We start from the raw sequence: 26,123 nt of genomic DNA, 5'->3' as shown, positions 1-26,123 counted from the left end.
TCTTTCTTTCTTTCTTTCTTTCTTTCTTTCTTTCTTTCTTTCTTTCTCCTCCTCTTTGTCTTCTTTCTTTTTTAAATTTCTTTCTTTCTCTTTCCTTCTCTCTTTCTTCCTCTCTTTCTTTCTCTCCTTTCTCTCTCTCTTTCTTTCTCTCTCTTTCTATCTTCCTTCCTTCCTTCCTTCCTTCCTTCCTTCCTTCCTTCCTTCCTTCCTTCTTTCCTTCCTTCCTTCCTTCCTTCCTCCCCAGCACTGAGCATGATGCCTAACATGTAGTAAGTTACTTAACAACTTGTTGAATTAAGTGAACATAGAACTTGGACAATCAATAATAAATCATGTTCAACATTTAATAATTAAATATTATTATAGTGATAATATAACAAATTCAAGAACTTACAAGGCAAGAAACTGAAGTTAATCCTTCTTTGCTCTCTAGCTAGTACAAAGGAGGGTCATCCTTGGTTAGGACTAGAATGCAAACTTACTGCTATGGTAGGCCATTATCAGATATTTAGGAGAAGATAATTTTCCTTAGTATCTTTTCATTTTAAAAAAAATTTCTTTCCTTGGGAATGAATATATTTTTCTCATATTTCTTTGGAAGATAACAGACTGTAGGTCTTATTTTTTCCGTAATATTATGGAATGCATATTTCTTAGAGGGCAGCTAGGATAGAATGTCAGGCCTTGAGTCAGGAAAATTCATCCTCCTGAGTTCAAATCTGTCCTCAGGTACTCACTATCTGTGAGACCTTGTGCAAGTCACTTAACCCTGTTTGCCTCATTTCCTCATCTGTAAAAGGAGCTGGAGAAGGAAATGTCAAACCACTCCAGTATTTTTGCCAAGAAAACCCCAAATGGAGCCATAAATAGTCAGACATGACTGAACAAGAATTAGGATACATACCAAGAGGCTTACTCTCCTTCTCAGAAGCAGATCCTCCGGCTATGTGAGGGTGCCCAGAAGTGGGGATTCATATGTGGAGAGATCCTTAAAAAGAAATGAAAGTAGTCAAGGAATGAATCTGGTGGGAGAAGAAGTCCTTCCTGTTCTCTCTCCAGGCCTGGCCCCTAATCTGACCACATGCAACTGCTGTGGCCATGTTCAGCATCGCATTCATGGGGGAAGAGGAATGCCACCCCCATTTAAAACACTAAATAAATGCAATCTCTCGTAATTTTTTATAATGAATAAGTATGTGTTTCATTGATAAAAGGATTTGAGAACAAAACCAGTTGCCATTAGACAAGAACAATTTACAAAAGAGAATGCATTCTTACACATAATTACCTGAAAAACAAAAAAACACAATTTAACCTCAGTAGTACTCAAGCGGATCTGTGATCTCATCAGTTTGGGGATCCAACAACATAGATCTCAACTCATCCTCTCCTACCAATCCTAGGCATCTCTTGTCTCCTGCACTTGTCACTCAGCATCCTGGGGGCCTCCCTCAGTTTCTCCAGTGGTGTGAGCCCTCACGTCGTCTTCCAGTCATCTCTCACCTTCTCCGTGTAATCACTGTCTTTTATATTTCCTTGATGATCTCTTTTATTACCGTTCTTTGAAGTTCCTCTTTGGTTATATGTTAGGGCCTGCTCATGCCCTCCACATGTCTCCCTTTTCCTTCTTGGAAACTATTTTATCACCTGATAACTACTGTATAGCAACACCGGTAATAATCTCGCTAATAATCAGAGACTTAAAATAACTTTGCCATCTTCCTCCATACCCATCAAATTAAAAGAAAACTGAGGGTAAAAAAAACAATAATAGTGAAACAATGGGCATTCTCATACATTGCTAGTGGAGTTGCAAATTGGTAGGATCTTTTGGGGGAGAAGTCTGGCAATATGGAGAAGTCATCAAAAAATATCATGCCCTTTGGCCTAAGAATCTCATGACTGATTATATATCAGCCAATAAGTATGTACTCTGGGCTAGATCCTGTGTATTATCATGAAAAAAGACATTTGTTTAGCAATAGATTGGTAGGAATTAGGAACATTAAAGATCATTTACTTCAACTCCTCATTTTATAGTTGAGAAACTGAGGCCCTGAGAAGTTGAAGTGTGATACCCAAGGCAGTATTTGAATCCAGATTCTCTGACTCCAGATTTTCCTGGGACTCAGTTTTCTCATCTACAAAATTCTGAAATTGCATGAGATGATCTTGCAAGTCCCTTTCAGCTCTAAAATTCTACAATCCTATGGCCTTGATGAATGAGGGCTGATGGAGACAACAGTATTGATATTCATGTTACATTCTTGGCAAAAATTTCTAAGGGTTAAAAAAATGCCCAGTTTTCATTAGTTTCTCTTTCTTTCACAGAATTTCGAACAGGAAAAACCCAACTTTCTCACACCCTCTGTGGTAAGTATATGTTTTTCTACCACATCCGGGACAGTCTTGATTTCAAGAAAACAAACCTTGCAAAAGCCCTATCCTTTGTCAGACTGCATCCTCATTTTGGGTTCAGAAAATATGATTGGTTCACATAAATGTCATATCCTTAGCAAGTTTCTCTGGTCATGGCAATTCCTCCCATTCCAGTCTTCCCCCTTTCCTCACCTCCCCAAAGACCAATAGGAAGAGAAGTGTTCCTGCCCTCATGTCTCCTGACTCACGTCTGGGAGGAAGGATAATCATGTTCCTCCTCTCTCCCACCCCTACCATGGCCACATCCCCACCTGGGCTCTGTCATCATCATTGGACAGTCTCTCTTCTCTAAAGTTCATGACAGCTATCATGTTGTCCATAGCCTTATCTCTGACATTCCCTGGTCTCCACGTGCCCCTCCTGTCTTCCTCAATGACCTAAGTACCTAGCTCACTATCCTTGCCATCATTATCCTTGGTGAACTCACTGTAATGAAATTAGAGATATTTGTTTCTTTTTTTGCGGGGGGGATAAGGCAGGGGAATTGGGGTTCTGACTTGCCCAAGGTCACACAGCTAGTATGTGTTAAGTGTCTGAGATCGGATTTGAACTCAGGTCCTCCTGACTCTAGGACCGGTGCTCTATTCACTGCACCACCTAGTCACCCCCAAATTTGGGATATTTGAAGTCTTACAGAATTAAGTTACTGAAGTAACCTATTTCAGTAAGACTTTTGAGGTGGGGATGAAGTGATAAAAAGTTGCCTTTAGGGATTAAATTTTTTTTTAGGGCAATTGGGGTTAAATGACTTGCCCAAGGTCACACAGCTAGTTTTCTGTGTTAAGTGTCTGAGGCCGGATCCAAACTCAGGTACTCCTGACTCCAGGGCCGGTGCTCTATTCACTGCACCATCTAGCTGCCCCTCCTTTAGGGATTATTAATCTCATGGGGGCATATAGGATAGATTGAAAGACTGAGCCTGGGGCTGGGAGGTCAGTTACAGGTTGTTGGAATAACCCGGGTGGGAAACCGTGTAGATGGGGCGAGGGGTGGCAGTGGCATTGGAGCTGATGGGACAAGGGAGAGACACAAGGCTGAGAGTGCCTTGTGGGGAAGGTCAGTCATGAGTCAGAGCCTTCTGGCCTCAGGGACGGGCGTCATTGGCCCAGACAGCAGAGGCTGGAGGGCGTGCTAGTTTGGACAAAAGATGTGGTTCTGATTTTCTGTACATCGAGTTCCATTTCTGAGTTTATCTTTTCCCATTTTCTCAGTCATTTGGACGTTAGAAATTTGTTGTAAAAAACTGAAACTCTAGTGGTGCCTTTAGAAGCATTCTGAAAGGCCAAGAGACATAGGGGCAGGGGGTGCAGTGGACGGAGCACCACTGGGTCTAGAGTCAGGAAGCCCTGAATTCAAATGTGGCCTCAGACACTTCCTAGCTGTGTGACCCTGGCCAAGTTACTTCGCCCTGTTTGCCTCCATTTCCTCATCTGTAAAATGAACTGGAGAAGGAAATGGCAAATCACAAACCCCAAATGAGGTCACGGACAGTTGGATGTGACTTATTGACTAAATAACCCCAGCAAAGAGGCGTAGTGAATGGAGAGCTGATCTTGTGTCCAGGAAGATCTGGGTTCAAGTCCTGCCTTTCACACATACTGACTGGGTGACCCTAGGTAAATCACTTAACTCCTCAGTGCCCCTAGACAATTTTCTCAGACTTTAGGTTACCCAGAAAGTACAGATCCTCTTTAGAATAGGGAGCCCTCTCTGCTGATTAAATCACAGGTTTAGTCACTATCCTTGATGTCCTCCACCAAAGTCTCCCTCTCAGAGGGTGACGGGACCCTGGCTACTGGAGGACCCCCTCCCCCAGGCTCCAAAGGCTTCCGCCCTCAGCAGTCTCTCCTTGTCTGGTCGGAGAGCTGGCCTCACCAGGGCCAGAGGCCCGGCCCCGCCTTGGCCTCTGGTTCTCTGGCCACAGGCCATTCCCAAGGCTACTAGGCGAGGGGAGGAGGCTTGAGCCCCTGCTCCAACAAGATGGCAGCCAGTTAGGATGTGACTGTATAAATGGCCCAGTTTAAAGTGTGCCAGGGCATACTTTCACGCTCATAGCATTGCTCCTGGACTGACAGTCCCGGCCAAGTGCCGCTGCTGCAGAGGGCCGAGCCAGGTAAGCCTCTCCTCCGGAGCTCGAGGGGCCGAGGGCCCAGGGGCTGTGCCACCGACAGAAGGCCTGCTCTGTGGAAGCTCAGAGCTGGGGGCCCTGGCGAGCCTTGGGAAAGGACCCAGAGCTCAGCCAAACCAAGAGCATGCGCTTCCTGTTGGACTCGGGGGAACTCGCTCCAATATTCATCTTTGTTCTTGGTGTTCTCTTGTTTTCCAGTGACAGCTCAGCTTCCAGGAGCTGGAGGTTACCCAGGAGGGAAGGTGATCTTCATCGATACCGAAAACACTTTGTAGCCTTTTTTGCTGTTGTCCTTAACCGGGCTGCTGGTGTAATTCAGAAGGGCGGGAATGCCCGGGGAAAGGGGGCACCTTGTCCGGAATGGACTGGTAACCTTCCTGCCTTCCAGGCAGCAGGTAACAGTGGGTAGAGAGGAGAGCCGTGATCCCTGTCTGTGATCCAGGCCCTCGGTGCCCCAAAGACGTGCTTTTTTTTACCCCGGGACATACATGTTTCAGAGACAGAAGGCACAGCTCAGGAGAACGCATGGCAAGTTTTGCTACCCCCTGCCTCTAGCTCTGGGCTTCGGTGTCACAGATGGTGACTGCCTCAGAGGCCTTAGCCCCCTTGGAGGTTCCTCACTCACCTTTCAGAATATCAGGTGTGACAAAGACCCCGCTCTCACACACTCACTCCCCTGCCCCTGCCCTCCTAGATCCTTTCGTGTCTGCTTCAGCCCCCCACGGGGATGCATTCCACATGTAACCATAGTGATCATGGCAAAGCCGATCTGCAGCGTCTGGGTGGGCAGACACTGCCCACCAAGCTGGGCCTGCGTTCTTTGGCCACATCCACAGGAGGTGACCTGCTCCACAAACCTAGGAGTTTCCCTCATGCCCACTGTCTGTCACGCCCACACCTGGGTCCTAGCCTCATCCCACCTCCTCCTTCCAAAGACCCAAAGGCCCTGAGCCTATGTGTTGCCACAAGTTTCCCTGTGTTGTCAGTGAAAAATCAGGCCTGTCCCATGTGCAGCAACTTGTAGTTGCTGTCCTGACCTCAGGGGCTTCTGTGGGCATCTGGGATTCAGAGCCGGAAAGGCCCCCAGAGGCCATCTTGTCCAACTCCATTATTTTACAGAGGAGAAGACATGAGATCATGCAGATAAACCACTCTGCAAACCTTGAGGTGGGGTGTCTCTTTGTGTGAATTAACAGAATCACAACAACAGAGTCGTTTCCACATTTCTGATTGCAGGACCTGGTTTCTCTCCTGCTCAAATGTAGAACATCATCTGTCCCAACAGGTGGCCTGCCAAGGTTGTTTTCAAGAATAATCCACAACTGAATAGAGGGAGCATGACAGGTCCCCAAATGCTTGTCTCCTCTCTGACCTCATCAGAGGGTCATTTCTCTGGATGTCATCTGTAGATCAGAAGAGCCTGGTGTCGTCATGGCAGGGGGAGGCAGAGGCCTGGTTTAGAAGCCTGGCTCTGCCTCAGGCCCTCGCGGCATGACTTTGGGCCTTTGGTTTCCTCCTTTGTAAAATGAGGGGTTGCACTAGCTGACCCCCAGCTCAAGAGCTCTGGTTTTAGAAGTGGAGCAGTGTCCAAAACATTGGACTCAGGGTCAGGGCACCCTAGTCTGAGTGCCGTCCTGCCGCTTGCTGCCACTTACACCCCTCCCTGGGCTTCAGCTTCCGCATCTGAAAAATTAGGGAGTTGGATTCAGTAGCCTCTGAGGTCCTTTGTAGCTGTAAATACCTCAGCCTGCATCCTGTGTGGAAAATGGCAAAGTGGCAAGTACAGGCCCCACAAAATGCCAGGAGGAAAGACCATTCCTAGCTAGGACAGAGAGGAGAACTGCCTTCACATCCCACCTCTGACCCTTCGCTGTGTGTCCTTGAGCGAGCTCTCAGATAGATGGTTGGCTCCCTTCTTCCTGCGCTGAGGACTCTCTCTGGATGTCACTGAGGGCCTTTCTGACCTGCTTAGCGTTTTGTTTTGTTTTTGCTTCACTTTGTCTTACATTCCTGACTCCTTAATTCTGACCTGGGCCAGCCGTCCAGACCGTCTTCGAGACATCGCTGACCGCTTTAATGTAGACCACGATGCTGTGCTGGACAACGTACTCTATGCCCGTGCTTATACCAGTAAGATCCTTGTCTCTCCATGGCATAAGCTGTGTGACTGTGGGCTGAGCACTTGCGCTCTCTGGGCCTCCACATCCTTAGCAGTAGGACAATAATAACTGCATTCTCTCCCTACCAATTAGTGGGGGAGGTGGCATGGAGACAGTTCTAAGGTAACAGGTCTGTCCCAGGGCAGAATGGCCTCCTGGAGTGAAGTGGGCTCCCCTTCACTGGGGTCCTAAAACAAGGTAGGGTGTCTGCTTGTAATGATCCCACAGGACAGGGGGTCTTGAGCCTCCTGGTCTTCCAGGAGCCTTCCCAGTCACTCTGGCAGAGGCTGGATGTAAAATGAAATGTGGAGGCAGCTGACTGTGCACCTTCCACGGCCAAAACAGCACAAAGACCTTTGGGACACCTGGGCTGAAATCCTGCCATCAAGATCTGTTAGAGACCCAGCTTCCCAGGCCCAGGCTCAGCACCCCTGCCTAGTGGGAATTTGTGCCCTGGGATGGGGGAGACCAGAGGCTGCTGAGGTCCCTCCCAGGCCTGCAGTTCTGAGACTTCAAAAATAATACCCAGTGACGTTGACATCTCACTTGGAGGCTGGCTGCCTCCCCCGAGGAATGGGAGCTGTTATTATTCCAAATTTGGCACCGCTGATTGACCATGTGAGTGTTCTCATCTGCATGAAAGGTCCTCAACAGCCTCTGGCAAGTCAGCTCCAGGCTTTGGCCCTCAGTTTCCTCCTGGGTGCAGTGGGGATGAGATAAGGACCCTAGCACTCAGAATGCTTTGCAGATGGTCCAGCAGGATGGAAATGGGCATGCCCTTCCTCTTTGTGCTTAGCTCTTAGGTGCTTTAAAATGTTTGTTGACTGACTTGGTGCTTGTGAGCTGTCTCTAGTGGAACTGACTCAACCATTAGGCGGGCTTGTCATTTCCCCCTGTTCTTCTGAGCAGTCTGAACAGGCTCAGGTCTTGAACGGCTCCCCAATGGTTTCTGCCCCTTGAAGTTGTAAGTCAAGCTCCTGACCTGCTTTCTGATGCCTTGTGCAGAGGCTGAGGGGAAGTGGTTCTGAGGAGGGGAAGGCTCTTGTGGCATGGGGTAGCCTCACCAGGCAGGGCACGGGGGCTACTCTCGGGTCCTCAGACTTGTCCCCCATGTCTTTCCCACCAGGTGAGCATCAGATGGAACTTCTGGATTACGTGGCTGCCAAGTTCCACGAGGAGGCTGGCATCTTCAAGCTTCTGGTACAGCTGCCCCACTGCCCTCCCCGGCCTGGCATTCAGCCCTCAGCCTGGCATTCAGCCCTCGGCCTGGCATTCAGCCCTCAGCCTGGCATTCAGCCCTTGGCCTGGCATTCACTCCGTCCTTCTGCTCACCCCCCGCAGATCATCGATTCCATCATGGCACTCTTTCGGGTGGATTTCAGTGGCCGGGGCGAGTTAGCCGAGCGGCAGCAGAAACTGGCCCAGATGTTGTCCCGACTTCAGAAAATATCAGAAGGTGCGTGATCCTTTGGGCCAAATGGATCAAGTCACTCCCCACACCTGGGCCTGGTTCTTCTGAGCAGAGGATGGGGCAGATGATGACCGCTAACAGTGGCTAACAGTGAGCTTTGCCTGTGTAGGTTGACCTTATTCCATTGCTTTCCTCTATGTAGGTCTAAGTGGTCTGCATTTCCTCACACTGATTCTGCATCTTGCTGGATGTAAGGCAGCTGAGTGGGGCAGTGGATAGAGCACTGGGCCTAGAGACAGGAAGACCCGAGTTCAAATTCAACCTCAGAAACTTACTGGCTGTGTGACCCTGGGCAGGTCACTTACCTCTGTCTGCCTCAGTTTCCTCATCTGTAAAATGAGCTGGAGAAGGAAAAGGCAAACCTCTCCAGTATCTTTGTCAAGAAAATCCCTAATAGGGTCATGGAGAGTCAGACACGGCTGAAAAAAAAATGACTCAAAAACAAAAATGTATACAGGCTTTAAGGCTTGCAAACTGCTCATTGGAGGCAGCTCCTCAGCCCTGTGAGGTGGTTATAGTTTATAAATGGGAATTTATAAATTCAGAGGAATTAAGCTAGGGAGCATCCAAAATGGGATTTGAATCCAGGTCCCTGCCGACTCGAGGTCCTGCCCTGTGACAGATGATGTCTATGTGTTCACCAGGGACATTTCTCCTGGGATGGGCAAACCCAGGGAGGTGACCCCACTGTCCCGGACCTCTGGGCTTTCCTGGCCTGGTAGCTCTGGGCCCCCAGCAGGCTCAGTGGCAGACCAGCCCATTTCCTGCACAGGAGTCAGAGTACCTCTCCTAAAATAAACACTTGAGATACGTTTGTGAATAAGTGCATTTAGCAGGGCCCACTTCCTCAGGGTGTGTGTGGGGGGCCGTAACCCTGATGTTTCAAGCTCAAGAAACACTGGCCCTATCCCTTGGACAGGGCCTAGTCCCTCCTTGGGCCCTTTCCTCAGGCTTTATTTTTGTTTCTTCTTCAGAGTACAACGTGGCTGTCTTTGTGACCAATCAGATGACGGCTGATCCAGGCGCAACCATGACGTGAGCCTCTCCTCCTCCTCCAGGGTTTACTCGGGAAGAGAGTGTGTGGGTGGAATGAGGAACAATAGGGCTGACCGCCAGCCTCGGCCTCCTCCTCGCAGGAGCTGCAGTTTCATTGGTGGGCTCACTGCTCAAGGGGATGCCCCTCCCGCACTCTGCAGACAGTCTGGCTGAGTCTCTGCCAGCTCGCGGTCCACTGCTGGGCTTCTCAGCCAGCCCCCGGTTGGCTGGACCCCCGGGGCTAGGCAGACTGGCTCTTGCCAGGTGTGCCTGGCCTGGCAGATGCTTCCGGGGCAGTGGTTCTGAACCAGGGCTGCAGGAGCTTTCTAAAAAAGATTTGGATCATTATATTTTGGTACCCTTGGTTTCCTTGATAATCCTCTGTTTTACTGAATGCATTTAAACCATGATTCTGAGATGGGGTCCAGGCAGGACACAGACAAGGGGAAGAGTCCCTTATCTAGAGCTTGTCCTCCAGGAGCAGAGCCTTCTAGAGCCTGGGACCACCTCCATGCCCTGGAAGGATCATGCACATAATGGGCCTACTACTGGTCCAGCTTGTAGTTAGGAATGCTAGGGACATGTGCATGGTCCTCAGTGAATAACAGCCCAAGTCTCTGTAGCTCTTTAAAGTTTGCAAAGAGCTTCACATTTCATCCGATTCCCCACAACCACCCTGTGAAACAGGTGCTCTTCATCTCTGTTTTACAGATGTGGAAACTGAGGCTGAGGGATTAGGTGACTTGCTTAGGGTCACACAATCAGTCAACAAACACTTATTAGGCATCAATTATGTGTCAGGCACTGTGCTAAGCATGACCGATAAGTGTCTGAGGTAGGATTCAAATCCAGGTCTTCCTGATTCCAAGTTCTCCAGCCACTATTTAGTGCTACCTTTGTGTGCAGGCAGGAATAAAAATAGGGAGAATCATGAGTCCGGGTGTCAATGCTGAGGATGGAACATGATGGGTCCTAATGATGTGATGGTGTGGTATATTGCCTAGGGCAATGGGCTTGGAGTTGGAAGAACTGAATTCAAGTCCTTCCTCTTGGATATTGACTACAAGACCCTGGGAAAGTCACTGACCTCTGTGACGGGAGTGGAGGGGGTATCTGATGGAATTTTCATAAAGGGAGTTGACAAATCATCAAACCTTCCTAATTTCACATATGTATACATATGTATATGCAGACAGATAGATCTTAATTAGCATTCCATACAGCTCTGGGTCATACAGTGACATTATTTCAAAGCTAAAGGGATAAACTAGCAAGTACTAGATGAAATGAAGTATTCACAGGACATTTGATATGGTTTGTGAATTCCATAAACTGTACAGAAATGGATGGATCTTTCAAAGAAAAAAAATTTTTTTTAAAGCAATTGGGGTTAAGTAACGTGCTCAAGGTTACACAGCCAGGTGTTTCTGGGTGGGTGCTAAGTGTCTGAGCCCGGGATTCGATCTCCAGGTCTTCTCAACACTGGAGCCGGTGCTCTTACTCGCTGAGCCACCTGGCCACCCCTCAAAGAAAATATTTTTTTTTTAAATTTCTGAATTTAACAAATACCACAAGAAAAAAGAAAACTTACAGAGATAAAGTCAGTCAGAAAAAAAGAGGGCTGTATTTGAAGACACAGATCTCTCACGTGCATTTGCTTTTTCAGAAGCATGCTGCTTTCAACACTGTCTTGCTTGTCTGCGTTCTTTGGGAACTTTACTTCTCTTGTGTGCATTTAAAAATGCCTCAGTGACCCTCTTTTCTTCATTTTCGTTGGCCCTGTCGCTAGCTCTTTTTCTTCCTTAAGTCCCTTCCCTAAATACAATGGAAAAAAATAATTCCTCTAATAAGAATAGTGGACCAAAACAAATCCTCACAATGACCATGTCGTGTCCAAAAATGTCTATGTCATTGTGTCTCTCAGCAGGGGGTAGCGTGTTTCCTCATCAGTCCTCTGGCTTTATGTTTGGCCATTGCACTGACCAGAGCTCCCAAGTCTCTCGAGGTTGCTTTTCTTTCAGTATTGTTGTCCGTGAATACATTGTTCTCCTTAAGCTACTCACCTGGTTTGGCATCCGTTCCTACAAATCTTCCCAGGTTTCTCTGGAACCATCCCCTTCATCACTCCTTATGGGGGTCAGTCTTTCTGGCAGCTGTCTTCTACACTGGACATAAAGAGCACTGGTCTTTTCACCTCATACCGATCAGTGGATCTCAGTGTGAAGTTTCCTTCCACAAATAAGGCCCTGCGATATTGATTATAAACATCTTTTTACTATGGGATGAACGTTTCACAGAATTTCAGAGTTGGAAAGGAGCCCAGTGGCCCTCAAAGCCAACTGATGCCTGGTGTAGGAATCCTACATCCACTCAGTGGAGGTCCAGCTTTTGCTCAGAAGCCTCCCCTGAGGCGGCCTGGGACCCCACTGCCCCTAGAGGCAGCCCTTTCTGTTATGGGGGAGGGTGAGTTGTTACGAACTTATTCTTGACGTCAAGCTTAAATTTTCCTGTTTGCAAACTTGTCCCCTGACTCTTGTTCTGTGCTCTGGGAACAAATAGGACAAATCTTATGCCCCCTTAATGGGATAGCTTTTCCAGTACTTGCAGACAGGTCTTATGTGCCCTGTTCCTTCAGCTGATCGTCCTGTGACACAGAATTCAGGCTCTTGATCATTATGGTGACTTTCCTCTGGACACATGTGCCCAGAGCTGGACACAGGACTCAAAGGGTGGTCTGATGAGCACAGGAGGACCACCACCTAGTAGCCATGGCCCGAGATTCCCATGAGTTTCCTTGGTGGCCACATCATCTTGCTGACTCCTAATGAACTTGGAGCCCACTCAAACCCCCAGACCCTTTTCAGGGATATATCTATTCAACCACTATTCTCCCTCATACTCTCCTGTGAGATTAAGAATACCGCCCCCCCAAAAAAACCCAAAACACTGAAGAAGTGAAAAGCAAGGAAAGAACTGGATCACTTGATGGATGCCAAAGACAGTGCTACTTTACCTGCCTGGAAGGCCCAGGAAGCCAAGGGCTTTGGTCTCTGAAGAGTTAAGTCAGTCTCCTTTTATTACATCGAGCTCCTTCATAGACAAGGCACAAGGCGCTTTGCACAGAGATTAATTTTAAAACCTTCCATTTCTGTTTAGCTTAAGGCTAGCTTTAAAAAGAGAAAATGACTCATTGGTTCAGGAGGAGGAAGTGAGCTGTGTTCAAATAAAGAAAGCTAAGTGAAAAGCGCCATGAGGCTCTTTATTCAAGGCTGGGGAGAAACTGTGAACAGTCCCGGCCTGTCAGGATCCAGGAAGGCAGGGATGAGAGCCTCATGGAGGAGGGTAGTTAGGGGCTCTAGATTCTATATTCTAGTGCCTGTGTACAGGGAAGTGCACGGATGGACAGACATGTATACGTGTGGCAAACTTAGCCAGAAAACCACTTCGAACTAATCTGTAATATAATAATTAATCAAAGGGAAATAGTGAAATGGAAGGGAAAGGGAAGGACTGACGAGGGCCTAGGAAAGGGGAAGGAATTTTCAAAGGAGCCAGCTAAGAGCAGGGCTAGAGAAGGTAAAAAAGGCTCACACTTTGAGTGTGTCAACTGTCTTATGAAATAAGGGCTCTTTCCTCCCACTGACTTTTGGGAAAACCAAGTTCACTGTCATTAGTATATTTGAAATATATTAAATCACAATGATACAAATTCAGCACTTCTCTGACCAAAGCATAGACCTGCCCCAGCCACAGGAGAAAACTCTGCACTTCAGATGTTAACAGGATTTCAAATGCAGCTTGCAAAAATCCCCTCAAGGCAGCAGGCAGCCTCTTTGTTCCTCTGGCTGAGGAGCTGCAAGCTGCAGCTTGTCTCAGGCCTGTCAGAGAAATCTCACTGTAATTGGTATGAGGCCCCAAGCACGCTGACAATAATTGAGGCTTATATCCCATGTATTATACTTGATGGCATGTCGTATTAAAAGGAACAAAATTACAGAGTCGAATTGCGCCTGTGTGATCCAGCCAAGCCGCAGGTTTCCAGGCAAGGCTTCCAGACAAAGGCTTTGAAATGCGGTGACACAAACAATGAAGGCCCAGGGACAAAAGGTCGAAGGACTGCCAGTGCATGAATCCTCCCTGACCCTTCAGGACGAATGGTGGACCCTGCAAAGAAGCGGGAGCCGAGTGCCCACCTACTTTGTCTGGGTGTTTCCCTTATGAGCCCAAGTAGGAACATTATAATGGCGACTATGCAAGCTTATAGAGATGCAATTTCACCAGGTTAAGGAATGGTGTTCCCACAGCATGACCTCATACTTCAGCAGCCACATTCTCTAACCTGTTTGTGGAAGATCAGGCTACTGTGGGTTTTGTACTGGAAGGTCCATCTATTTTCCAGGGTAAACTTTTATCCCCCCATGATGTAAGAGGAGAAGAGCTAGGCTGTTACAACCACTGTGTGGAAATAAACACACACACACACACTCACTCACACACATACACACAAACACACATATACACAAACACACACACACATACACACACTCACACACACTACAGACTCACCAAACTGGAATAGTCTTCGGCCTTCCTTCTTCTTCCTTCCTTGCCGTCATCCCCAAAGAGAGGAGAAGGAAAAGAGGGAAGCCGGAAGGAGCCATAGGGGCAGGATGCTTTCTAGTCAAGAGTCAAATAGAATACCTTTTGACCTCGTTCTATCCAACCTGAAGGCCCTGGTAACAACTCAGGAAGTTTAAATTGTTCAGATTTCAGAAAAAGCCATCATGCCCCAAACCAAAATATCTGCCCCTCCCCACACCCATTAAATTGACTATGTCTTAAAGGACAGAAAGTGAAGACTGGGAAGACAGGCAGGCAGTGGTGAGAATGCTGGCAAGTCACTGAACCTCCCCAAGTCTTGGTTTTCAATTTTAAAATGAAGAAATTGATCTTGACCTCCAGGGTCACTTATAGCTCCAAATCCAGGACACATCAGTCAATTGTGAATCAACTACCAGTATACAATCTGATGTGTTAACAATAAAAATCGTCACCAAATTAGACAGAAAGATGAAGATGGGGAAGATGATATAGACTAGAATTATGATAGAGTTTCCTGGAACTATTTCTGTTTATTCTGGAAAATGGAACAAAGGGGGGCGGCCAGGTAGCACAGTGAGTAAGAGCACCGGCTCCAGTGTTGAGAAGATCTGGAGATCGAATCCCGGGCTCAGACATTTAGCACCCACCCAGAAACACCTGGCCATGTAACCTTGAGCAAGTTACTTAACCCCAATTGCTTAGGGGTGGCCAGGTGGCTCAGCGAGTAAAAGCATCAGCTCCAGTGTCGGGATGACCTGGATCAAATCCGGGCTCAGATACTCAGCACCACACCCAGAAATAATAACTGGCTGTGTAACCTTGAGCAAGTTACTTAACCCCAATTGCTTTAAAAAAAAAAAAAAGAAAATGGAACAAAGCAAAGGCTTCGATGAGACTATCCCCATTTCCTGTGGAAGCTGAACCAACATAATCAGTGTAACAAAAAGAGCCCAGAAATCACCTCAGCCTGCCAATACTTGATCTCTTTGCCGATCAGAGAGGCCTGGCAGGCAAGGGAATGCTGCATTAAAATGTGAATTCATTTGTGAAATCTTATGGAGGAGATGGGACCAGTAGAGAGACACATCAAATAGCAAGAAATGTGGTGGGAGATGTTAGTTTGTGGAAATTGTTGGCCTGGGCACAGTTCATTCCAAGAACCCTGAAAAATGCAAAAGAGAAGAAAGGTCAAAGCTAGACGCAGGTGCAGTGGGTGGTTCAGCTTTTTTCTAGCACACCGTTTCCTTCCTCAGTGACTGTGGAGCCACAGTGTTTGGACTCCTAACATCTCAGCACCCCATGTGCTAAACAAGGAAGTAGAAATGACCCTAAACAAGAAAAAAAAAAACAGCAACTGCAGCTTGTTCAGATCTCATACGTAGAAATCTGCGCTGGAGGTAAAATCAGTTTTGCCAACATCGAGGGATAAACTCATAAGATATTTGAAAAAGGGGAAGATGCCAAACAACTGGGAAAAATCATGGACTGTATTATTATTGAAAAAGGTGACTGATGGGACATCGGTCACTGCCGGCTGATACATGTATTTTCTCATCTCTGTGAAGAGCCTTTTGAAAATGGTGAATTTACACATCAAGGGCCCAAGAAGGAAAGAGGGAGATTTTCAAACAGGATCTTCCACAACAAACTGCATCTCTATTTGACAGAAAGGTGCAGACTATGAGGTCCTGCTGTATCTATTGCCTCCTTATTATTACTATTTGTTAAAGCATTTGACTGAATGAAGCTTTGGTGGTTCTTCTTTAACAAGGCGTCTCCCGTCTAGACCTCATCCTTTGGGACCTCTTTGCAACCACCCGCTGCTCCTGGATTCTCTGCTCGACACTTGCTCTCCTACCGATCCCCCAGGCTCATTTGTGGGACCGTCATTCGTGTCTTGCCCTTTCTCTGTGAACGTATCCTAGGGCTCTGTCCCGGCTCTTCTCTGAGTCTCTGCAGGCTCTCTTCTGGTGAGCTCCTCAGTTCCCGTGGCTTCAGTGATCACCTCTGTGCAGATGCCTCCCAGATTTCTACACCTGGTTGCAGCCTCTCCCCCGAGTTCTAGTCCAGCATCACCAACCACCTATTGGGCATTCCCAGCTGGGTATCCTGTAGTCATCCCAGTGCAGTGTTTGACACATCATTTATTTCTAACCCTGAACCATTATCTTCTCCCCCAGCCCCACCAAGTCTGTTCTTCCTTCTAACTTTCCTCTTTCATTGGGGTTACCGTGAACCTTCCACCCATTTGGGGTCATATGCTCAGAGCCATCCTTGACCCCCCACTCCACCTTGCCCTGCCCCACATCCAGTGAGCTGCCCATTCTGTCTCCGTGACATCTTTCATCTTGCTCCCCTCTCTGCTCACACGGCCTCGTCTCTAGTTCAGTGTCTCCCAGTCAGATTCATAAAATAGGGGGTTTGCTATTTCTCTTGTCTTCTCCATAAGCTCCCATGACTCCCTGCTGCCTCTAGAATGAAAAGCAAACTTCTTTGGTATTCAGAGCCTTCTGCAGTCTGACTCTAGGCTACCTTTCCAGGCTTATGACACATTACTCCCCTTCAAGCTCCCTGCATTCCAGTGAAATTGCCTTTACTTGCTGTTCCTCATACACAAAATTCCATCTCCCTTCCTCTTGCCTTCTTTTTTTCAGTTTTTTTTTAAGCTTATGCAAGAGGATTTAGCTGCAAAGATATAGCAGCACAGAAATACAAACATCCCCTCTCTCTCCCCAACACTTAGGGCCTCCCTCTCTCCTACCTCCCCCTCAGTCCCCGGGGAGAGTGCTCAGTTTCTGCATAGTCACCTCCCCCAGGTCATTTCCTAAGTGACAAGGCTACTGGATAAGTCAGTGTCTCAACTGGGTTCCAAAGGTCATTCCTCTGGGCCTCTAGACTAGACTGACTGGTTGGCTGAAAAACCTGGCTAGCAAGTCAGGCAAGCAGGCAACAAGAGCTTCATGTCCTGGAATCTGGGAAAAGGGGGTCTAGCTGCCTCCCATCTCCACCAAGGAAGGACTTCTGGAATACCCACCCCAGTGCTTTGCATCATCAAAGGGTTCAACATTGGAAATGGACATTATTTAATCAGTGAAAATGGCATCAGAGAAGATACACGACCATCTACTTTGGGGCTGCCCCCTAAGGAGCATGGGACTTTCCATCTAACTTGTAGCTAAAAGCTTCCCTGTGTGTCACTCCCCCACTGGACTGAGAGTGCCGGGAGAGCAGGTGCCTTCACTTTCCTGTTTGCATCCCCAGTCCTCATTAGCCCAGAACTTTGCACCTACTAAGTGCTTAACAACAACCTCTTCATTCATTCTCATAAAATTAGCCGGTAGATTAGAGTTTATTAGCCATGTGAAGGGGCTGATGGGAAGGCCAGATTTCCAGTGCTTATGGCTAACCTTTCTTCCGCCACCAGAGATGCTCACACACATCCCTAGGCAACTGGGCAGGATTTTAAAAATTAAATTAAAATTTTTTTTGTTTGTTACATTTTAAGTTCCAATTTTTTTTGTGACATTTTAAGTTCCAAATTTTTTTTGTTTGTGACATTTAAAGTTCCAAACTGTCCCTCCCTCCCTCCCTAGCCTGTACTAGAGAAGGGCACCATTTGATGCAGATTTATAAAATATATGTAAAACCATTCTCTGCATACTCCTGTTTCTCAGATCTTTCTATGGAGGTAGATAGCATCTTCCTTGACAGGTCCTTTATAGTTGAAGAACTGAATTTTTAAAAAGCATCTATTTAGCTCTTATTACGTGTCAAACGCTGCACTGAGCAGATCTTGCCCTTAAGAAGATTACTTTCTAAAAGGAGAAGAGGACACAGACAGGGGAGCAGTCATTGGAAAGGGGCATGGGTCTGGCAGAGGATCCTGGTGGGATGTGACCAGAGCATGGAGAAGGCCAGGAACAGTCACAGTGCCAGCCAGAGACTGTTGTCTAGCCCCACCCAGGCCTGAGCTGGACCGCGGTGGACGCTCCCTGCACCCTGAGGCCAGCCGTTCTATTTCTGGTCAGCTCTAGTCCTGAGGACGTTCTTCCTTATATAGAGCTGAAATCGGCCTCTCTGCTACTCCGTCTGCTGCTCCTGGGTCTGCCCCATGGGACCAAGAAAATGAAGCATAATCTCTCTTCCACATCATGACCGTTCAACTGGTTGATGAAACTTTTTCGCACAAAGTTTTCTGTTCTAAAAGTGAAACATCCCCAGATCCTTCAACCATCCCCATGGCTTTAGGTTCCTCCCTGTCCTGGTCAGCCCTGGATGTCATGCTCTCTGTGCCAGAGTCTGGCCAGTACAGAAGCCCCCTGCCCTGGAACCAGGGGCCTGGTAGGATGTCATGCCGAGTCACATTGTTAAAGCATTCCGAGTTAGCATTCCACTCAGACCCCTAAATCATCTTCATGTGAACGGCCATCTAGCCACAACTGTCACTCAGCCCCTTGCTCTCGATTGCAATTGATTTTTCTGTTTGGATGTTTTCATTGTCATTGTTGATCTTTTTATTAGAGTCACCTCTTCCTTGGAGTCTGCTGAGATATTTTGGGCTCCTGATTCTGTTCTCATCCAAAATTTGATGGCCAGGCCACCCATGCCTTTATTGGACTCATTCATCAAAATGTTGAAGGAGGAAGGGAATGTGATGGAGGGAGCGCTGGCTGTGGCTGAGGGCCTCGTTTTGTCTTTATCTCCTGTTCCTGGTGCCTGGCCCAGGATAAGCATTAATAGATACTTGCTGAATGAATTGATGAATGGAGAGGTGTAGGCCCGGTGGCTGCATGTGATCCCAGCCAGTGCAGCCCATACAGAATTAAAATGTAACTAAGAAATATGGAACAGAATCAGTAAAGGCACAATGAAGCAGAGAGGGCAGGACATCTTGAGTGGCCATTTCTATCTGAGCTGACATGGCAGGTGTGGCCCCACAAGTAGGAAGAGCTCTGGATCTGAGCCTGAATCCCAGCTCCGCCTCAGCTGCTTCCCAGCTCCGCCTCAGCTGCTTCCCAGCTCCACCTCAGCTGCTTCCCCTCACCTCTGTGGGCCACTATCCTAATCTGTAAAATGAGAGGGTTGGATGGCTTCTAAGGTCCCTTTCAGGTCTAAGCCTATGGATCAATCAGCTTTTCAATGAGTATTTATTTTGTTGTTCAGTCGTTTTCAGTCCTGTCTGACTCTTCATGACCCCGTTTGGGGTGTTCTTGGCAAAGACACTGGAGTGCTTTGCCATTTCCTTCTCCAGCTCATTTTACAGATGAGGAAACTGAGGCAAGCAGGGTCAAGTGACTTACCCAGGGTCACACAGCTAATAAATGTCTGAGGCCAAGTTTGAACTCACAAAGAAGAGTCTTTTTGACTCAAGGTCTGGCGCTCTACCCGCTGTACCACCTAGCTGCCCCAGCATTTATTCAGCACCTACTATGTGCCAGGCGTGCTAGGCACTAGGGATGCAGTGCCAAGGATAAAATAATCTCTGATCTCAAGGAGTTTGCAATTCTTTTATGTGCAATTCTGTGAACAGAGGCAAGGACAGAGCTTTGTGGCACCCCATTCGAGATTTCCTTCCAGGTTGATATGGTGCATTATTACTCTTTGAGGATACACTTTCAGGCCCAAGATCTCCACCTATTCCACAAGGCCGTCATATATGCTATCTCTGTGGCCTTCCCTTGATGTACCAGTCTGACGACCTTCTCAGAAAGGGAATTAGGTTAAGCAAGCGTAGGTGGCAGTCCGATCCATGGAAGCAGTCAAGAGAGCCAGATGAGAGAGTCTGAGGGAGCTCACTCTCTGCTTCGGGAAGAAAACACATCAAAGACAGAGGCAAGGCCTGGAAGCGGTGAGGGTTGGCCAAGGGTCTGGGTGGCGAGGCCCAGGGCTTCACAGGTTGCATACATAGTCAGATAACAGCACAAGGGGACTCTGGGGGATAGAGGCCAGGGCAGGAGGTAAGGCCTGCAGGAGCTCAGAGCGCAGTAGAAGGGCACACGATAGGATTCCTCCATTTCTGCAGAAGACAGAGTTATTGATCCCCTCTCCTCCAGATCATGTGTGCAGTCAAGCACCAAGAGAGGAGGGATGGCAAAGGGGAAGAACTCCTACTACCAGTAGTGTTGGGGCTTCCAGGATGGGGCAGGGGAAAGGTAGTTAGGAAGTAAAGGCATCAAGGAGAGACTCCTCTTGGGGCGGCCAGGTGGCACAGTGAGTAAGAGCATCAGCCCCGGAATCGGGAGACCTGGGATCGGTTCCAGCCTCAGATACTTGGCACCCACACAAAATAACTGGCTGTGTAACCTTGAGCAAGTTACTTAACCCCAATTGCTTTAAAAAAAGAAGAAGATACTCCTCTTTTTAGGAAGTAGGTAGTGAAAGGGAGGAGCTTGGCTCTCCTACCTGTCTGAATGCTCCTTGGTCTTCTTTGCTAGGTCTCCATCCATCCATGCCTTCCCCCTTCTTTGCATTGCCCTCTGGATCTAACAGATATGGGCAGTTTTAATTTATGATTTTTAAAAAATAGGGTATCCGGATTTTTTAATAATGGTTTTCAAGGAGTCCAGTGATCCATAAATTATTTCACCTTGACCTTTTTCTAGGTCAGTTGTTTTTGATGTAAGATATCTTATATTCTCTTCTATTTGTTTAATCTTTGGGTTTTGTTCTAATATTTCGTGCTATCTTGTGGAATCATTGATTTCTGTTTTGTCTATTCTAGTTTTCAGAAAGTCCTCTGCTTGAGTAAGATTTACTACTTTCTTTTCTAAGCTGTTTATTCTCCTTCCAATTCTTTCCTCTAGAGCAGAAGTGGCACGCTTGCCTCCTCTGACCATGATGGCGGTATTCCAGAGTGATGCTAAACCAGATTAGAATGCAATTAGGAAATGTTTAACACAATAAATACGTATACCATCCAACACAGATCATGCCAATTGGTCGTTTTCCAAGTCAGTACGCGGCTGGCAGGGATCTGCTGCTGTTTGATATGGACACTAGCCTACAGCTTTGACTTCATCTTTTATCTCTTGCTTTATTTCTTCTAGATATTCATATAGTCCTTATGGAAAGTCCATTTTCTTTTCCTTTGAGTCTCTGTTTACAGTTGCTATAGAGTTCCTCTCTCCTTCTTTTGGGAGATTTCTAGACCCATAATAACTTATGAACTGGTCAGGGTTTTCTTAGATCTATGCATCTCTCCAGTTTCAGTTCCTAGACTGGGGCCTTGTGCCAGGGTCAGGCTATGCCCCATTCTGAACTTTTGGGTGGAGTGGTCAGCTTTCTTTGTCCATAGTCCGGGATCCTTTGTGTTCCTACACTGAACTCTACTTCCTGGGGTTAGGGTCCCCTGAATCCTCAAGGCCCTCTCTGTCTTTTCAGAACAGTGTTAGGGACCTGGAAGTCTCTGGTCCCTAGAGGCTTCTAGGGTCCATCCCAGCGGGAATGTTGCCCCTCCTGGGGCTTCCAAAGTCCCCACCTTGGAGCCTTTATGGGGTGTTACCTGATGGCAACCCCCCTTCCTATTACCCATGGGTTTGTAGTTGACTTTCTGTGTTGTTCTGGGGTCGAAAAAGATACTTAATGGAATCCCTCCTTGGAGTTCTTGAGTGTTCTACCATCTGGGGTGAACTTTAGGTTTTTGCTGGAGCAGGTATTGGGAAGTGGATGGTCAGCCTCCACTCAGGCAGCCATCGTGGCCAGAACAGCATACACACCTACACAAATCTGGGGGTTTAAAAATACCTTGCCCCGTGAGAGGTCAAGGACACTCTGCGCTGCCATCTCTAATGTAGAAAACCCACAGGATGAGACTGAATTCCGGTGTTTTGGTTTGGTTTAGGTTTCAGGCAGACCCTAAAAAACCCATTGGGGGCCACATCCTGGCCCATGCTTCAACAACAAGAATCTGCTTGCGAAAGGGAAGAGGAGAGCTTCGCATCGCCAAGATTTATGACAGGTAACTTATTTTTTTGTTGATTTGAAGCAACTGCACAGATAGGGAGCAACAGAGAGCATTGCCCTACCTAAAAGGTGGCATCATTTAGGGTGTAGGTAGAAGCAAAGTCTCCCTTTGCAAAGGGAGAAGTTATTTTGAGAGAACAACTAGATTAACTGTTTCCCCTGGGGATTGAGACTGGAAAAAACAATCACGTGGGGCCTCAAGTCTCAAGTTGCTTATTGATACAGCCCCTGTGCATTCTTGGCACTGAGCAAATGCTAAATAATGACATGGTGCTCTTTCATTGATCTCTCCAGTACCCGTTTTCGTGGAGCCCGTCCCTTTTCCTTTAGGAAAGTAGAGTGTGCCTTTCTTATATTTTATGGTAATTTTCTGCAAATGTGCTTAAGTGGATTCAAAGTCTCCCTGGGCCTCTCCAGAGTCACTATGGTGGTTTCCTTGGAGGGGCCACTGGGATTCGTAATGGGCCCTGGAAAACTGGAGCAGGTCCAGAGGAGGACCAGGATGGAGAAGGGACCAGAGACCATGCCAGTGTAAGGATGAGTTGAAGGAGGTGGAAATACTTAGAGAAGACTTGAGGGGGACGTCATCACTGCCTCCAAGGCTGTGAAGGCAGTCCTGGAGAAGATGGGAAAGACTTGCTCTGCTCAGATCTAGGCATGAGGGGTGGACGTCACAGAGTGACTTTGCAGAGTGGCCGATTGCTGTCCCAGGTGATCGGAGCGATCCCACAGTGGCGTGCAGGCCCTCTAACCCTTAGAGGGGATGGTGTAGAGGAACCTCCTTTTTAGGTCTGCCTTGGACTGGCTGACTTGGGAGTCTTCTTCCGGCCCGGAGGCTTTCCTCTCGCAATACACAGGGCTTGAGAAAATGCATGCCACGCCCGCATGTTCATCTGGGCCCTCTAAGCTTACCAGGCTGAGCAATCCCTGCAAGGCTTGGCTTTGGCTTTGCTAATTCAGCAAAAGATTGCGTGTGTCTGCACTTTAAAGTCTCTCCTCGTGTAGGTCAGAATCACGTAAGATACCCTGAGAGATAGGGCAGCAGTTAAAATTGTTTGGCCACCTTGTGATTTCTAGTAACGAGAGTCGCAGACCAAGATGACAGGTCCTCAGCGGTGCTGGCCGCCGTCCAAGAGGAGAGCAAGCACGTCCAGAGACATTCCCTACAGAGAGGAGGGTTTCAGATGTTTCTGTGTGCACATGACCTTGTGCAGAGGCTAGCCCAGGGGGCTCTCCTGAATGGGAGAAGGGTCTGGCCCAGCTACCCACAGAAGGCAGACTGAGTGGGTAAACAACAGTAATCACACCTCAATAGCCCTGGAAGGTCTGCAAAGTCTGTCGCCTGATCCTCGCGGCAACCCCGCAGGATGCTTTTAGTGTCCTCATTTTACAGATGAGGAGCCACAGGTGGTGAGAGGTTAAGTGAGTTGGGTCCCATGTGCCTCTTGTCCAGAGGATGATGCACAGGTGGATAGAAAGGGCCAGACTTTGTCCATCAATCTGTGTCTGTGTCTATCTGTCTGTCTGTCTCTCTGGACAGATGCTGCAAACAGACCATGCATCAGCACTGCCCAGGGTGAGAGGCATGGGGGCACTTTGTTCTGCATTGTTGGAAGTCCTGCCCCAAGTGGTGAGGTCCCAAAGCCACGGAGTCTGGTGGGATTCCGACAGATTCCCCTGAGACTTCAGAGGAGCTGGACTAAGGACACAGCCTTTCTGATAGTACACATTCTTGTCTCAGAGAGAAGACTCACCCAGAGGGATGTCCGAGGTCATCTCAGATGTCCGCCCTTCTCTGGGAAGCTTCCCAGCATGCAGTCCCTTACCCTGCCTCTGCTTCAGGCCCCCCAGGGAAAGACTCATTGCCTCCCAAGACAATCTGTTTCCCTTTGGCATGACATTAATACTAGAAAGCTCTTTATCATGTTGGTCTTCAGTCTGCCTCCTGATGGCTTGTACCCATCACTTCTAATTCTGCCCCTGCTGCCAAGCAGGATAACTAGGGTCCCTCTCAAACTTGTGTCTCTCTGACTTCTTGGGGCTTACAAAGCACCTCGAGACACAGACAGACCATGCTCTTACCCTCATTCTGGGCAGAAGCTTAGGCTCCCCCAAAGCCAATGACTTGTCCAAGGTGCCATGGCTAGGAAATGTTGGAGCTGGGATTTGAACCACCTCTCTTGGCCCCAGCTGTGCCCTTCTCCCCCCACACCATGCTGTCTACTTTCTGTACTGGTGTAGAATGAGCCCTATTCAATTTTGGAGGAAACTTGGTAGGTGAACATCTGGCAAAGTTGGTCAGACTCGTGGGCTAATGACAGGTGACACATGGAGGTGATGTCCCTGTGTGCTCAGAGAGACGCGATGACACCAAGCCGTGTTATCAGCCGGGGCTTCTTACATGCTTCCTTCCTTATGTTTCGGTAGCCCCGAGATGCCTGAAAACGAAGCCACCTTCGCAATAACAGCAGGAGGAATCGGGGACGCCAAGGAGTAGGTGGAGAGTTGGTACAGATTGAGATGGCAGCACAGACTCCATCAGGCCTGAAGAGAGGGAAGAAAACCACGGATCGGAGAAAACAGGCTTTGTTTCTTCACATGATTCAGAATGTTGACTAATGGGAAGCGGGTAAAAGAGATAAAAATGTTTCCTGGCCTTTGAAATCCCCGGCTCCTCTCCTTCCGTCTTTTCAGAGTGTGCCTCCAGATTTGTAGAATTCTCAGAACAGACGTTGCAGATGAACCCAGAGTTCTGCCTCCCCCCGCCCCCACCCCACTGCAACGCTCTTTCTCTCAGCCTTTGCTTGGACTCCCAGAGATAGGAAAGCTTTGTGTATACTGAGGCAGAGGGGTTCATTGGGCCCCAGAGAAAACTGTATTGAGAATATCAGAGTGTCTGCATGGCCCTATCATTATTAGCAGCAAGAAACCAAGGCAGCGTTTAGGAGTTGACTTCCAGAAGCTTTAAGTGGCTTTTAAAGAAATCCAACCCACCCCATAGGGCAGAGAATTCAGGATGAAGCCTCTGGTATTGGGGGAGTTGCAGCTGCTTTTTAGAGAATTGTTTAGAAAATTCCAGTTTGTCCGATTTTAAAATTAACTGTAAAGTTTCAGAATGTTAGATTTTAAATGTTTAAAGGGTTAACATGGTTTAATTATTAAACACACAATTTGTTTCAGCAAATATATATGTGTGTGGTGTGATTCAGCAAAAACTGTCTCCAGCTCCTGCCTCACATGAAGCCTGCTCTCTGTTCTGGGGATCAAAGACCAAGTCCAGCCAGGCCCTGACTCTCCTGGGGAGGATACCTGACTTTGTGTAGACATCTGATTGGCTTTAGACCAACCACCACCCACAATGCTGGGGCTCAGCTGCAGTCATCTCATTTTACAAATGGGGAAACTGAGGCTCCAAGAGGAGGCATGGCCATGCAGCTACTAAATGGCAGAGTCAGCACTCACCCAGGCTCCCCACCAGGCTTCTCTGTATTCCATTTAAAGCCCTCCTGGGTGACCCATTGCCTATAAAGGTTTTTCAGCTTTGCAAAGTACCTTGTCAACATTATCTCCTTGGATCCTCACATCTACCCTGTTGGGTAGGACTGCAAATATTATGACCCCCCATTTTGTAAGTAGGTAAACTGAGGCTCACAGTGGTTACATGACTTGCTTTTAATAAGTGAAATAATTTTGGCTAGTACATGTCACAGTAGGATTCGAATCCAGGCCTTCCTGGCAAGTCAAGCCAATCTACCATGTAGATTGCCTCTGTCCTTGATCTCAAGGAGTCTGAAGAGCACCAGGCTCACACTCATGAAAGAAAGAGAACAACGGGGGTGGCTAGGTGGCTCAGTGAATAGTGCACGGGCCCTGGAGTTAGGAGGACTTGAGTTCAAATTTAACTTCAGACACTTAACACTACCTGTGTGAACTTGGGCAAGTCACTTAACCCCAATTGCCCTTTCTTCCTTCCTCCCCCCCCCCAAAAAGACAAAAAACAAACAAACCAACAAACAAAAACGAATGAGAACAACAGAGACAGGGAGTGTTCACAGGCCAGGGACATGCAGATTGGAAGCATGGTAGAGGAATGAAGGGAAGGAGATTTGAGGTCTGGGGCGGGGGGGGGGGCCTAAGAAAGAGCTAGGTTCTAGAGAGGGACCCTCCAAGTCCAGTGGGATCCTGCTAGGTGAAGAGGAGAGGAGGCCAGGGCAGGAGTTTGGGCAAAGGCATCCTGGTTGGGGGTGGGGATGGGAGTGAGGAGGAATCATTTGGAGGCAAAAGCCCTTACTCTGAGTCCAAGTTCTTCCTCCATAAAATGATCTCT

General features: G+C 47.7%; 1 protein-coding gene and 1 long non-coding RNA gene across 4 annotated transcripts in view; one reads left to right on the top strand and one right to left on the bottom strand.

The window, feature by feature from the left end:
* The window catches only part of LOC138156692 (uncharacterized), a 41,547-nt gene extending 28,350 nt beyond the window's left edge, over nt 1–13,197 (bottom strand). The window contains exons 1-3 of the long non-coding RNA XR_011167208.1: nt 12,246–13,197; nt 11,296–11,478; nt 905–988 (exon numbers count right to left, since the gene is read on the bottom strand). This is a non-coding gene — a long non-coding RNA (uncharacterized lncRNA). The remainder of the gene's footprint in view (nt 1–904; nt 989–11,295; nt 11,479–12,245) is intronic.
* Nucleotides 1–24,980, top strand: part of DMC1 (DNA meiotic recombinase 1) — a 40,687-nt gene extending 15,707 nt beyond the window's left edge. For all 3 annotated transcript variants that reach the window (XM_069082147.1, XM_069082148.1, XM_069082149.1), the window contains 8 exons: nt 2,332–2,373; nt 4,766–4,838; nt 6,606–6,697; nt 7,853–7,926; nt 8,068–8,182; nt 9,172–9,232; nt 21,675–21,791; nt 24,224–24,980. In XM_069082147.1, the coding sequence (XP_068938248.1) occupies nt 2,332–2,373; nt 4,766–4,838; nt 6,606–6,697; nt 7,853–7,926; nt 8,068–8,182; nt 9,172–9,232; nt 21,675–21,791; nt 24,224–24,293 (644 nt within the window). In that variant the 3' untranslated portion in view covers nt 24,294–24,980. The remainder of the gene's footprint in view (nt 1–2,331; nt 2,374–4,765; nt 4,839–6,605; nt 6,698–7,852; nt 7,927–8,067; nt 8,183–9,171; nt 9,233–21,674; nt 21,792–24,223) is intronic.
* The last annotated feature ends 1,143 nt before the right edge of the window (nt 24,981–26,123 follow it).

Source organism: Petaurus breviceps, unplaced genomic scaffold, assembly GCF_028583685.1.
Source record: "Petaurus breviceps papuanus isolate PSGF00001 unplaced genomic scaffold, PetGlider_PUasm1.0 156, whole genome shotgun sequence".
Lineage (NCBI taxonomy): Eukaryota > Metazoa > Chordata > Mammalia > Diprotodontia > Petauridae > Petaurus > Petaurus breviceps.
Note: the sequence above shows the minus strand (reverse complement) of the source record. Positions and strands in the feature narration are given on the sequence as shown.